This window comes from Bubalus kerabau, chromosome 5 (genome assembly GCF_029407905.1).
Source record: "Bubalus kerabau isolate K-KA32 ecotype Philippines breed swamp buffalo chromosome 5, PCC_UOA_SB_1v2, whole genome shotgun sequence".
NCBI lineage: Eukaryota > Metazoa > Chordata > Mammalia > Artiodactyla > Bovidae > Bubalus > Bubalus kerabau.
Genome location: NC_073628.1, coordinates 124227673 through 124242440, shown reverse-complemented (window position 1 = coordinate 124242440; position 14768 = coordinate 124227673). Strand labels below are relative to the sequence as shown.

The 14768-nt window shown below is 49.9% G+C and overlaps 1 protein-coding gene across 2 annotated transcripts in view; it reads left to right on the top strand.

Annotated features, from left to right (window-relative positions):
• The window catches only part of SMYD2 (SET and MYND domain containing 2), a 52957-nt gene extending 41357 nt beyond the window's left edge, over nucleotides 1-11600 (top strand). The window contains exons 7-12 of one of the 2 annotated variants that reach the window (XM_055582986.1): nucleotides 1053-1155; nucleotides 3985-4095; nucleotides 4788-4908; nucleotides 5859-6033; nucleotides 8858-8966; nucleotides 11156-11600. In XM_055582986.1, the coding sequence (XP_055438961.1) occupies nucleotides 1053-1155; nucleotides 3985-4095; nucleotides 4788-4908; nucleotides 5859-6033; nucleotides 8858-8966; nucleotides 11156-11236 (700 nt within the window). In that variant the 3' untranslated portion in view covers nucleotides 11237-11600. The remainder of the gene's footprint in view (nucleotides 1-1052; nucleotides 1156-3984; nucleotides 4096-4787; nucleotides 4909-5858; nucleotides 6034-8857; nucleotides 8967-11155) is intronic. The other variant, XM_055582987.1, reaches the window with a different exon arrangement.
• Nucleotides 11601-14768: the final 3168 nt, after the last annotated feature.

Genomic DNA, 14768 nt, shown 5'->3' with positions numbered 1-14768 from the left:
GAAGCCCCTGCATGTCCGGCCCCAGGCCAGCCACACCCTTCACCGAGACTTCTAGCAGGGGCTTCCCCAGACACAGAAACCTGGGGCGGTTCTTCTGCACCATTTCCAACCTCTTGGTTTTTTTTTTATCTTCACGGAGCAAACAGGAGAGCGGGTTCTGGTCGTGGAGGGTTCAGGCAGGTGACCCCGGCCCCCAGAGCCACTGTGCACGTGGATCTGAGTGCCCCTCTGAGTCCCAGTTTCCAGTTTTAATTGGGGAGGGGGGGAATTCCTTTTGCTGAGAATCATATCAACATTGTGATTTCAAAGGCAGCGTTTTCAGAGATCAAGCACTCTTCCCCTGTAGTTTAGAAATTTCTGTTCTCAGAACTTTGACCTTGATATAACCAGAAGCTCAAAGCCCTCGCGTAGGCGACTGTCTGTTCCCACCGTCCCTTGTAAAGCGACCCGCGAGCAGCAGGAGCGACCAATGGCCCAGTTTTCCGGATGAGGAGATGGAGGTTGCAGAGAGTCAGACGGGCCCCTCTAGGTCTCTCGGGGGATCCCACACCCTCACTTGGGAAGCCGGCGTCTCCCACGGTGGCGATTTCTCAACATCTGAAGACAGCATGTTAGAAATCAGCCTCTGATATAAAACCTGCTTGGCAACGACAGCCTGTTTGTCTTGCACAGTGTCCGGTGGAGGAGCAGTTCACTGGGGGTGTTGAGTTTTGAGTCCTGCATCTAACAGGAAGGCATTTGTTGTTGTCACTCTTTATTATGTGGGGGTTTTTTTTGCTTGGTTTTTGGCTTAGATATCACTGTTTGGCATTGCAGATTTCACTTTTCAGTATTGTTCCAATTTAAGATGTTAGATCTTGTTATAAAATGCATGCAGAACAACCTCTTAGACTCTGATGGCCAGCTCTTAGTTGTTTTTTTTGTTGTTGTTGTTGTTTTTAATGTCCTGCAAAGATGCAGTTTCCATAACTTAGCAAGTAAGTGGCCAAGGAGTTACCTGAACAGTCCATCTGCCTTCCTGAGAATGTTGGGTTTTCTCTTCTGATTGACAGTGTTGCACTGATGAATCATAGTTGTTGCCCCAATGTCATTGTGACCTACAAGGGGACCCTGGCCGAAGTCAGAGCGGTGCAGGAAATCCACCCAGGAGAGGAGGTGAGTATGTGGCTGAGGGTGGCTGTGGCGGTGGGTACCGTCCTCGGGTCCTCCGGGTTCAGGATCAGACCTGTGGCATGGAGTCCACACTTTCTGCTCCCGTTGGGTGCTCCCCATGTCCATCTGTGAAAGTGTTAGTCGCTCAGTTTTGTCTGACTCTTTGCAATTCCATGGACTGTAGCCCGCCAGGCTCCTCTGTCCATGGCATTCTCTACCAAGAATACTGGAGTCGGTTGCCATGCCCTTCTCCAAGGGATCTTCCCCACCCAGAGATTGAACCCAGATGGCTCTTACATCTCCTGCATTGGCAGGTGGGTTCTTTACCACTAGCACCACCTGGGAAGCTGTGGCCAAGAAAAAAAAAAAAAAAAGGAAGATTAAATTCGAATAAAGTTCCTCACAGAGATTTACAGAGATTTATAGAGAAACGAGACTGCCAAAATGACCATGATGAAATCGTAGAGGCTCTGAGTTCCCATTTCCAAATAATGGAGTTTACTTTTGATTCGTGAATTTTGGCCTGTTTTTCTTCCCTGCAAAGAGCAAAGCAACCCAGCAGTAGCTAACGAGTTACAGCTCCAGATGACACATGGTGCGTTCACATCACATCCGCTGCACATCTGCCCTTGGGACAGCTCCCTTCCTGGGGGTGGAATTCAGATGGGGTGGGGAGAGGCAGTCTGTGGCCAGGGCCACCACGAGCTTCGCTCCCCAGCCTGGGGGTAGGGGGGGAGCCTGCTCAGCGATTCCCTTCTCTTGTCCCATGCCATGTGGTTCCATGACCACCATGTCAGGTGTCTCCCCTTGAGAACGCTGACCAGCCCGGACCAGATGTATGCTATACGTTCTTAAATCCTGATGTCCATAGCAAGACACTTGAATTTTTAGGCAATGTAATCACTTTAAATACATTTCATTTTAAATAATCTGGGTTGGGAAGATCCCCTGGAGAAGGCAATGGCTACCCACTCCAGTATTCTTGCCTGGAGAATTCCATGGACCAAGGAGCCTGACTGGGCTACAGTCCATGGGGCCACAAAGAGATGGGACGTGACTGAGCGACTAACGCTACTGCTATTTTTGTAAGTTATATGTCTGGATATTTAGAATCTTTTCAATATGAATAGTGTGGCAAAATGATCAAAGCCTCCATTTCTCTGGGTGGTGTTCAATAAGCCACAGCTGAACTGGGACCCCAGGTCCCATGTACAGATCAGACTTGCCGTCCTGTGGGAAATGCATCTTGCAGGGGGCACCCTGTTGTGGATCAGGGTGTCTCAGTTTCTGAATGTCTTGTGGAGGCTGCCCTAGCGCCTCTTGTTAAAACAGCCAACGCCCGTCAGCCAGAACCTAAGTCCCTGGGCCCCTGGCTCGTGGACTGCCTGGAGCACGTTGTCACCTGCCCTGGCTGTGTCTGGACCACGAGCCGTGATGCTGAGCGGCCTCTGTCGCCCTCTTCTGGGCCCTTCTGTCTGTTGCACCCTGTGCCCATCAGTCATTTTGAAGCACTGAGGTGGGCTCTGGCCACTGGGCAGGACAGGCCTCCTTCCTGTGGTTTTGCCCTCCTGCTGTAACCCATCAAAAATTCACCCTCCGCCTTTGCAGGGGAAGTTGCTGCTTTGCGGTGACCTGCCCTTCAAAGGGAAGGAAGCCATTTGCTGGGGCGTCTGATGAGCCAGGGGTCTCCGTTTCTGCCCTCCGGGCTGGGGAGAGCTCAGGGCACCTGTGAGCACCCAGCCCGTGTGGGTCCCCCGCCCCGGCCTGCCTGCCAGCGCCCGAGGTGACTGGCACGGTGACGGCTCTGGGACACCCATCTGTTCTGTTAGACGTCTGCCTGATGGTGTGGGACGAGCTGCCAGTGCCGTCCCAGTGAGTGGATGATGAGCAGTTAAATGCCGGCCTCCTCCATATGCTCCAGGACTCAGTTATAGAGACTGCTAGGAAAAAGCAAGGACAGGAGGACTTGATGAGCCCAAAGGTACGACTTTTCCAGGTTTTCCGGCCTGGCTGGGTAAGGCAGCAGCAGGCTGGTGGCCTAGGAGCTGTGCCCTCCTGCACTGACCTGTCCCAGCCTGCTGATCTGACCTCCTGCTCCATCGCCAGCTGATGGCAGGATAAAGGGAAATGTGTGTGTGTGTGTGTGTGTGTGTGTCTCCACATATGCACGTTCATGCTTCCCCTCCACCCACGCAGCAGTGCATGTGAGCCATCCCAGCTTGTGAGATAAAAGACCCCTAACAAAGGCCAAGCGGAGACAGCGCAGGACCCGTCCCAAGGCCGAGCAGACTCTTTGCTGATGGTGGCCTTTGCTTCTGTACCCGAGACAAGGGCATCCACTGCTGGGCCAGAGCCCAGCTTGCTCTCTGCGGGAGATGGAGGCAGGGCTGCTCTGAATCCTCCAACTTACCACTTTAGGGACCCTTTGATTCTGTAAGAGGAGGTGGAGAACACTAGCGGTGCCAGTTGAAGGAGTTCAGCGTGTTAGGGTGAAGGCTGTGCTGAGCTGCGGCCCTCCTCACAGTCACCGTCAGGAGTGTTTGCAGAGCCAAACGGGAGGGCGCGGCGTGAGCTGGCCTGTGGCAAACAACTTTTCAGATCCCCTTAGGTTTTTATTGGGCTTCTCTGGTGTCTCAGATGGTAAAGAATCTGCCTGCAATGCAGGAGACCGGGATTCGATCCCTGGGTCCTGGAGAAGGAAATGGCAACCCACTCCAGTGTTCTTGCCTGGAGAATTCCATGGACAGGGGTGCCTGGTAAGGCAGCAGTTCTTGGGGTCACAAAGAGTCCAGACATGACTGAGCAACGAATGCTTTCACTTTTTCACTTTAGGTTTTTACCAGCTACATTGACCTCCTGTACCCAACGGAAGATAGGAATGACCGGTTAAGAGATTCTTATTTCTTCACCTGTGAATGCCAGGAGTGTACCACCAAAGACAAGGTCAGCACCTTGTCCCAGCACAGATGCTGACTCGACTCTCTCTCGGGGCCTTTCTGCCAGGCGAGCACCCCTGCCTGAGTCGGGTGTCTCCTCCTCGTGTTTTTGAGCCCTTAAACCTGCTTTACTGGCACAGCCCAGGGCATCCAGTCAGACCAGGTCTCTGTTCCAACTTGATTCTCAGAGCTGATGAAAACATTTCCACCACATTGTACAAATAAGAGAAGGATTCGCCAAATTGCTATTTCTTTAAAAGAAATGGATGCTCCAAAGAGAAGGGAGGGAGAAAGATGGGCAGCGAGGTCCACCCACAAGGAGGTGGATAGCATTCTCCAGCTTTCCCACCTCTTCACCAGACTCCACAGAATTTTCTCAGACATCACCCAGGTTATCTTGTCAGTGCCTCCCCTCCTTATTCTATTCCCTTGACTTCACAGATGTGTGAACAGACATATTTGCCCACAGCAGACATATCAAGGCAGGTGTGGGAGCACCTCAAAAATGAATAGTTTTGTCTTTCTATGAGTAGGTAATGGATATTGAACTTTCCTGAGACCCGCTGCCTGATTCCCTTTCATTCTTTTGTAACCTTAGAAGGGGCAAGCCTGTACCTCTGTGTGGGAAAATGTGCTGTTTGAGAGATTTGCCCATCAGTATGGTTTCCGTGGGAAGTAACCTGTGGCCATTTCCCTCAGGATAAGGCCAAGGTGGAAATCCGGAAGCTCAACGACCCCCCAAAGGCAGAAACCATCCGCGACATGGTCAGATACGCACGCAATGTCATTGAGGAGTTCCGGCGAGCCAAGCACTACAAATATATCCTTTGCAGCCTTCCCGGTCTTACAGGGGGCGTTGGCAAGCTGGGCACCAGAAGCAGGAGAAGGGTGGGTTTCTGAGTTATTGAAGGCAGGACGTTTCCTATCCAAGGATGGCCAGGTGAAGACTTCCTGGCCATCCACGACCTGTAGTCAGCTACGCCAGTGTTTCACAATGTTGCCTTTATCTTATTTCTCTTTGTTGGACTAGTTTGCTCAGGAGCTCATCCTGGTGGAAGGCTTTTATTTTCTAAAAGTGGAGAACAGTTCCTTGAAGACCCTCACTGATTGGGTATCTTCCTTTGGGCAAGGCACCTTACTGAGGGTTTTGCTGTGTAACAGGTGGAAACAGGCTTATAGGTAGCAGGTCATTTGCCCAGGGCATGCTGTTCAGCAGGGCAGGGTTTTGCCCCAGGTTTGCCAGCACAATCCATATTTTTAACCACTATATTTTAGCGTTTTCTTGGGTTAGATTTGTACTGAAGAAGGAAAACCAGTGAAAGGAAATTAAAGTCACTTTTTTTTTTTTCCTGAGCGTAAGAAAGAACTTTCCCATGTTGGAGAACGTTTCCTTAAGAGCTTTAGCAAAAGTTCCCAGCTTGGGTGAGGATTTAGATTTTTTTGAAGATTTTTTTTTTTTTTATTCTAATCAACATTGTTCACAGCTGAAGGAAGGCTGTGTTCCCTGTGGCTAAAATTCTTTAGTTGTGTTTAACAGCTGAGGTCTTATGTTTTTCCTAGGTTTTTTTTCCTTCCAGAAAAATATATGAGTCCTTTCACTTGCTTGGCTTTCTGTAATTTACTTTTTCAGAGAGTGTAGCTGGGGGTGGAGTGGACCAAACAGTAACTCCTGGCCCCATTTCCGCTGCTCCGCGCCCGCCCCCCGCCGCCAGCCCTTGGGAAGCCTCCTCGCGAACTGCCAGGCCTGTCGGGTCCTTGACTCCACAGCACCCCCTAGTGAGCTGCTGGAGATCTGCGAGCTCAGCCAGGAGAAGATGAGCTGCGTGTTCGAGGACAGTAACGTGTATATGCTTCACATGATGTACCAGGCCATGGGCGTCTGCTTGTACATGCAGGACTGGGAGGGAGCCCTGCGCTACGGACAGAAGATCATCCAGCCCTACAGGTGATTGCACTGGCCCGTCCCATCAGCGTAGCTCAGAGTAGAGTTGGGTGGTTTGGAACGCGTCCCTTGGCCGTTCTGTCTATACGCTCCCATGTTGCAGCGGGTCGGGAGCAGCTTTCTCTCCTCTCCAGGACATCTGCAGGTGCAGGCTCAGGGTGCTTCCCCTGGGCCCAGCCTGTGTCCTCCACCTCCCGGAAGAGACACCCAGGGAGGCAGGTTGAGGTGACACCGGGTAGGGAGAAGGCTGGGGCAGGATCCCTCCTAGGACCCGTCCAGGATGCTCTGTTCATTGGAGTTAATTCAGACCAGTGTGAAAAAGCCACCGGCTGGTTTCTCCTCCTTGCTGTGCCTTTTAAGTTAAATGGCACTGAGTAATTGGTTAGCAGTGGCCTCAGAAATGCTTTTTTATTCTCCATCTCCTTCTTTTGCTTTTTTAAAGTGCAGCCTCAGTTTGCACCAGCTTCTCTGGTGGCTCAGATGGTAAAGAATCCACCTGCAATGCAGGAGAATTGGGTTCGACCTGTAGGTTGGGAAGATCCCCTGGAGGAGGGCATGGCAACCCACTCTACTATTGTTGCCTAGAGAATCCCAAAGACAGAGAAGCCTGGAGGGCTATACAGTCCATGGGGTCGCAAAGAGTCAGACACAACTGAGTGACTTTCACTCACTCACTCAGTTTGCAAATGAGGAAACTCTGGGACTGCTGGTTGCAGTTATTTCATATTCTCCCATAGATTTGATTAAAGTAAGTTGGATTTTAACCTGTAGTAATAATGAATGTTAATCATGGGAAGGTTTCCTGTCGAGAGGGTTAGTAAACCTTAAGGTGGGTGACAGGAGGCAGCTCTGACTAGCTGCTTCAGGGCCGGGCTGACCTAGATCAGATCACTGGGGTGCTTGTTAAGCACATTTATGTTAAACTTCACAGAGTCTCTTCAAGACCAGTCGGCTTCGAGTCTCTTGGCATCACACCTGAAATCTCTGTGTGTCAGAGGCGCCCTGGTGCTTTTGCTTAGCCCTCAGTACTCCTTGAGGTTCTAAGATCAGGGCTATAACTCTGTCTAATCGCAATCTCCACTGCCCAGTTGGCCCTCCACTTACCCCACAGTGCCATGATAAGCCAGCAGGGGGAGCCCACGGGGCAGCCAGCTCTTAAAATCTGCTCCTGGAAACAGAATTTGATCCTATGGGGATAATCTCACAGCCTGTCCTTCCTAAGATGGGTGAGGAAGTCCATGCACACTTTCCCCCTTGAGATCTGTAGGGGGAGAGAGAACTTGCATGAATCTTGGCCTTGTGGTTGCTCTCCCAGCAGGGCTTGCCATGCTCCACCCTCTATTAGCTTTAGGGAGGCCCTCTGGGGAGGCCCAGCCCTGCCTTCCCTGGGTCACTGTACCGTGCTTAGTGGCTCAGTTGTGTCTGACTCTCTGCAACCCCATGGACTGCAGCCCACCAGGCTCCTCTGTCTATGAAATGCTCTAGGCAAGAATACTGGAGTGGGTTGCCAGTCCCTTCTCCAGGGGATCTTCCCAATCTAGGGATCAAAGCCAGGTCTCCCACATTGCAGGTGGATTATTTACTGACTGAGTCACCAGGGAAGTCCAAGAATCCTGGAGTGGGTAGCCTATCCCTTCTCCAGGGGATCTTCCCAATCTAGGGATCAAAGCCAGGTCTCCCATATTGCAGGTGGATTATTTACTGACTGAGTCACCAGGGAAGTCCAAGAATCCTGGAGTGGGTAGCCTATCCCTTCTCCAGGGGATCTTCCCAACTCAGGAATCCAACCAGGGTCTCCTGCATTGCAGGCATATTCTTTACCAGCTGAGCTACCAGGGAAGAATTTGGTACTGTGGGGATCCCCAGGGATTCCACATGCCTGGGAATACAGCTTGAATGTATCTATGGACTTTGAGGACACTGCAGGTAGAACAGACGAGCCTGTAAATAAACACCTCCAGCTCCTACCTCCCCACCCCCAAAAGCCTCCTAGGCTCTGTTCATAGGGAGATGGCTCTTTCCTAGGCAGGCCTATCAGTCAGCCTTCAGTTGAAACCAGAAAGAGAAGACCTCCTGTATACAAAGCCCTCTCTTGGGCAATGGAGAAAAGAAGTAGGAAGTATGACTTTAGAGAGCTTATAATTTTGCTAAACCAAATGATAATCATAGAGTGTGCCAGCAAGCTGAGGTCTTGATTCACTGGTGTGTGTGTATCTTTAAGGATACTGTCTTTTTAACGTGAGGGGATATTCATAAAGAGGGAATTTACCTTTTTTTTTTTTTTTTTTGCTGTGCTGGGTCTTCATTGCGGTGTGCAAGCTTTCTCTAGTTGTGGCATGTGGGTTCTCTAGTTGAGGCACACAAGCTTAGTTGCCCCAAGACTTGCGGGATGTTAACTTCCCCGACCAGGGATCAAACCTGCGTCCCATGTGTTGGAAAGTAGATTCCTAACCACTGGACCATCAAGGAAGTCCCAGGGATTTATTTTAAAAGACGTTTTCCCCAATGCCTGCAGCAGGTGCACCTAAAACAAAAATCTGAGGCTAGGATTGAATTTTATGTTTATTCGTGTCTTTAGGTAGGATCTCCCCTGTGGATTTTATGTGGTTTTTCAGAAGCACACAGACTGCCTAAAAGGAAGTGCATCCACAATGAGTAGGCAGGGTTGAACCGTCCATGTCTTCCACCCTGCCCCTGCCAGGGTCTGGAGGAGCCTGGTTGCTGTGGACAGGGCGCCCATCAGCTGGGCAGCCACAGGCTCACTGTGTCTGGCCTGTGGACCCTCGGAAGCTGTGACAAGGTGGCCTGTTGTCTTCTCTTTTTCCAGTAAGCACTACCCTCTGTACTCCCTCAACGTGGCCTCCATGTGGCTGAAGCTAGGAAGACTGTACATGGGCCTGGAGAACAAAGCTGCTGGGGAGAGAGCCCTGAAGAAGGTGCGTGTGTGATGCAACTGGGCTGCCCAGTGCCTTGCACTTCCCTTCCTGCGGGACGCGGGTGACTGATAGAGCCACAGAGAATGACCAGCCCTGGGCCACCCTCTGGCCATAGGAGTGGGCAAAGGTGGGTTTGCAGGCGGCAGGGGACCAAGTAATTGTGCCTTTGGCAAGTTTGCATCCTGACGCTCCTGTTGAGAAAGGTACGTCCACATTGTGGCTGCAGGCTCACAGCTGTGAAGGGGGTACTGCCTCTGTCCCCTGGGAAGCCATGGAAGTGCTAAATATGACCATGCTAAGAGGCCAGCATTATTAAAATGTCTTTTCTGATCCACTATAACAGATAAAAAGGGGAAAAAAAAAAAAAACAAAAAAAGGCCAAGGATAGGTCAGAAGACTGTGGTGAAGGAATTCTCCAAATTTCTGCTCTTTGGGGTTTATAGATTCATGATGCCCAGTTGTGGTGAAGTCAAGGCATTTGGGCCTGGAGAGGCCCTCAGTGTGAGAATTAATGCTTTTGTAGTTTTTAAAATGAACTTAATAACCATCGACAGTGTTCATTGAGTACGGTTACATGCCAGGACCTTCATGTGGTCCTTTTCTTTTAATTCCCGAAAAAAAAAAAAATGAGATAGGCTTTCCCAGTGAATAAATTGAGATTCAAGCAGGTTAAATGATTTGTTGAGGGTACCTGGTGAGGTTCTTATTCAAACTGGGGTCTTTCTGGGTTGAAAACTTCAAGTCTGCCCACTCACACTGGGACTAACACACAGGGAGAACCAAGACCCTGGGTGCAGTGTTTGCCAGCTGCCCTCTGCCCAGTGGGTGAGAGCGCCGGGCCGGGCCCCGTATCTTACAGAAGCACAGTGGCCATCCTGAGTACCGCTTTTCACTGCTGTTTCTATGGATGTCAATAGCTGATGAAATACAATCGTTGGGACAGTCGTTATTTACGGAGAAGCCAAAAGTTGATCAACTATAACCTTTGGGACAGTCTCTTTGTGCCACTAAGAGAAACACCTTTGTAAAAGTCGGGGTTGTGGACTAGGCCTGGACGCCAAACCCTCCCGATTCCCCAAACCTCCCCAGTACACTACACAGGAAGATGGAATATGGTCCCACACGGTGGAAGGAAGTGCCAGGGCCGACCCAGCCTGGACGTGGGAGTTAAAGATCAAATATTCCCGTTTTGAACCACAGAACTGGTTTTTCTAAGACGACGTTTATTGCCTCAGCGAGGTTGGAGGAACATTAAGCAGTTAGGTCTCAGTTGCAGAGTAAGTAAACTGATTGCAGATCCCTGAAGGATAGAGTAGATCTGAGGAAGGAACATGAGTCCTGAGGTGAATGCAGGGGGAGAGGAGAGACATTTAAGTCACGTGATTCCTGAAGGCTTGCACTCCTGCTGGTTTGACATCTAGGAAGAGAATAGTAACAGAAAGGAAGGCGGGTCAACAGTTGCAAGCCATCAGAAATTCCCTGTTTGAGGGAATGGGAATAATTTAAGTTTTTCTCTCTGTGAATAATACTTTTGAACACAGAAGAGCAAGATAAATTATTATGGATTACATTATATATGTAATTTGTATATGCCAGACACTGTTCTAAATACTTGATGTATATCAACAACTCTGAGAGGGAGGTATTGCCCCTGTTTTATTTTACAGATGAGGAAACTGAGGCACAGAGTAGTTAAGTAAATTGCCCAAGGTCACACAGCTAGGAAGGATGGAGCCACACACACTCTCATTTGAAAGAAACCTTATTAAATATATTTTCTCTGGATTCCTCATGTGAAGCTCATGCCTATTTTTAGGTTTTTAAAGAATACATAAAAAGATGTAAGCATACACTTTTCGAAAGGGAAAAATGATTTAGTCATGTCTTACGCATTAGTGATGTACACTAAAATCAGAAAGGTTTGTCCCTAAATCATTTCTCTATCATTTCGTCAGCTACTGAAGAATGTTTTCCTCAGCAATAGAAACTGGGTGACTAGATATGAGACCATCTTGTCTTTTTTCTTTTTTTTAAAAAAAAAAAAAGCCAGACTGGAGGAGAACACAGGTTCTGAAAGCCACTTAGTACCCTGCACCTTCAAGCAGAGAAGTCTAGCCTGAATGAAAGTCAGCCTAGGGGAGGGACGGAGGGCTGGCTTCAGACTCTAAACCTGTTCCTCTCTCTCCTAGGCCATCGCCATCATGGAAGTAGCTCATGGCAAAGACCATCCGTACATTTCTGAAATCAAACAGGAAATTGAAAGCCACTGAAACTATGCCGACATTTTCGTTTTTATTTAAATCCTAGTGCAGAAACCTTCAAGGATTTGCCTATTTCAAATCATTCACGTCATGCCAGCATTTCTGTAAACTCACCGAATGAAAACGTGACTTGCACTTAAACCTTACACATGGCTTACTTGGACATTGATCTTAATCTTTGACCTAAAATATCAAATGCATTTTTGAAAGCTTTTTTTTTTTTCCCCCTAAGAGATAATGGCATGGTTTCATATATTATATTTCAGACAGATTGTGTCCGAAGATTTAAAGCTGTAGTTATTTTTCCCTTCACGACTACTGTAATGTTCTGAACAAACATGAATGATGAAAGAGAATAAAAAACATAATCGTATTTGAAGTTTGTGTTTTCCTCTGTTGGATGAAAGTAAAAGTCGCTTAGTCATGTTCGATTCTTTGCCACCCCATGGACTGTAGCCCACCAGGCTCCTCTGTGGAATTCTCCAGGCAAGAATACTGGAACGGGTTGCCATTCCCTCCACCAGGGGACCTTCCCGATCAAGAGACCGAGCCCACGTCTCCCACATTTCAGGCAGATTCTCTACCATCTGAGTAACGAAGGAAGCCCCCTCTGTTGGTTGGGGGAACATCAGAGACATCACTAGATGGACCAAAGTCCATCTAGTCAAAGCTATGGTTTTTCCAGTAGTCATGTACGGATGTGAGAGCTGGACCATAAAGAAGGCTGAGCTCTGAAAAATTGATGCTTGTGAGCTGTGGTGCTAGAGAAGACTCTTGCAAGTCCCTTGGACAGCAAGGAGATCAAACCAGTCAATCCCAAAGGAAATCAACTGTGAATATTCATTGGAAAGACTAATGCTGAAGCTGAAGCTTCAATACTTTGGCCACCCGCTGCTAAGAGCCGACTCATTGGAAAAAGACCCTGATGCTGGGAAAGATGCAGGGCAGGAAGAGAGGAGGACGACAGCAGATGAGCTGGTTGGATGGCATCATTGATGCAACGGACATCATGAGTTTGAGCAAACTCCAGGAGATTGTGAAGGACAGGGAAGCCTGGTATGCTGCAGTCCATGGAGTCACAAAGAGTCAGACGAGACTTAGTGACTGAACAACCAGTGTATTTTTCATTTCAGTTATTGTATTCTTCATTTCTGGTTTTCTTTCTTCTCTAATTTTTTGTTAAAAACTTGTAACTTCTTGCTCTGTGCACCCATTCTTCTCCCGAGTTCTTTGCAGTCATTACTCTGAACGCTTTCTCTGGTGGATTGCCTATCTCCACTTCACTTAGTTCTTCTGGCGTCTTTGTCTGGTTCCTTTGTCTGGAACATCTTCCTCTGCCACCTCATTTTGTCTGAATTGCTGTTTATATTTTATGTGTATGGTAGCTTAGTTACGTTTCTCAACCTTGGAGAAGTGGCCCTCTGTAGGAGACGTCCTCTGATTCCCAGCAGAACACTCCCCCTCTCGTTGCCCAAGCTGTATGCTCTAGGAGTTCCCCCTAAGAGGGCTGCATGTATCCTTCTTTTGGGGGGCTATGTGGGTGGTCTGCTAAGTTTGGCCCCTAGTCTGGTCAGGTGTCATCCCGCCTTGTATGGATGCTGCTGGTTAGTGGGGCCTGGTCCTGAGGCAGCTGGCCGTGGAACCCTCGTGGGCCTTGGGCTGGTGCTGGCTCACTGGTGGGCAGTCAGGGCCCAGAAGCCGCCAGGGCTGCGGCCTGGCCCCTGGTGGGTGACGCCAGGCCCTGGACTTAGTGCTGGGGTACCGGTAGGCAGAGCTGGGTCCTGGAGTTTGGTTACGGGGCTCGGAGACCCCAGCGCTGTTGCTGGATTGCTGCCAGGGCCGGGGGAGACCCAGTTCCTGGGTCTGGTTACTGGAGACTCACTGGAGACCGGTTACTGCCACGGTTGGGTGGGGTCTGCGTGTCTGAAAGCTTGTGCTGCCCTGCTAGTGGGCAGTGTCAGGGACCGGCTGATTCCAGGGGAGGGTCTGGTCTCTCTTTTGGGTGAACTCAATCCACTGCAAGACTGTGGTTTTCTTTGGTGTGGTATCTGCCCCCTGGTGAGGAAGGCTGGTCTGGAGGCTAGAGCAGGGCTGGGGCCTGTCTGCTGGCGGATGGAGGTGGGTGCTGGACTCCTGGTGGGCAGGGCCCGGTCTAAAGGTGTGTCGAGAGGTGGCTGTGGGCTCAGGAAGCTTCTAGGCAGCCTGTGTACTAATGAATGAGGCTGGGTCACTTCCCCAGTTAGCTGGTTGGCCCAAGGCAGCCCAGCGCTGGCCCCTACAGGCTGTTGGGTGGGGCCCAGTTTTGGCACTAATGAGCTGGAGGGAGGATCCCACTATGGAACCTGCCCCAATGTCCATGTGGTAGAATGCCCCTCAGTATGGCTGCCGCCAGTGTCTATATCTGCAGGATAAGCCATGGCCATCCCTGCCTCTCAAGACCTGCAGCTAAGTGTCGCCCAGGCTCCTGTCAAATAGCTGCTTTTTGCTGGGTCCCGAAGTGTGAGAGGTTTTGCGTGCACCCTTTAAGAGTGAAGTCTCAGGTATACATGTGCTCCCCATGCTGAACCCTCCTCCCTCCTCCCTCCCCACACCATCCTACCTGTGGCGGATTCGTTTTGATGTTTGGCAAAACTAATACAGTGTTTGAGGTTTAAAAATAAAATAAAATTTAAAAAAAAGAGTGAAGTCTCTGTTTCCCCCAGTCCTGTGTGGGGCTGCTGAAATTAAGCCCCATGGGCCTTCAAAGCCAAGTGCTCTGGGGGCTTATCCTCCTAGTGCAGGACCCCCAGGCGGGAGGTGGGGGGCTCAGACCCCTCACTCCTGTGGGAGAAGCACTGCACTCGAGTTACTTTGCAGTCTGTGGGTCACCCTGGGACCCAGGGAGTGTGGCGCTTGATGATCTGCCCCTGCTGCTCCTTCCGTTGGCGGTTCCTTCTCTCGTGTCTTTAGTTGCAGATCTTTGCTGCTGGGTTCCAGCTTGCTCATCAGTGGTGGTGCTCCAGACAGTTGTCATTTTGGGGGTGTTTGTGAGAGGAGGGGAGCTGAGGCTCTGAGGATCTCCTCTCAGCTTTTCTTTTCAAACACAGTGTCATTTTTCTTTTGAAGACGTATCATTGTCTTGTTGCCACGGTCAGCTTCTATGCAGAGACCCGTGTGTTTAGTGAAGTTTGCTTGGGTCTCCTGTCACCCCGTGTGGCTTATGGTGCCTCCCATCTTCATGACGTGAAACAAGACGGGATGCCTCTGTGGGTGAGTGACTCCTTGTACAGTGATAGGGTTCAAAAGTGGGTTAGTCGCTGAAGTGGTTATAGTGCCCTGTTACTCAATGAAGAGACATGAAGTGTCCACCCACATCACTAGGGGCTCCCTGTGAGACTCTATGGCAGTTGATCAGTTGGCTGAAAATACGGGCCAGGGCTGTGCTCTGCCCTGCTCAGTCATGTCTGACTCTTTGCGACCCCTGGACCTCTGTCCATGGGATTCTCCAGGCAAGAATACTGGAGTGGGTAGCCATGCCCTCCTCCAGGGCATCTTCCCGACC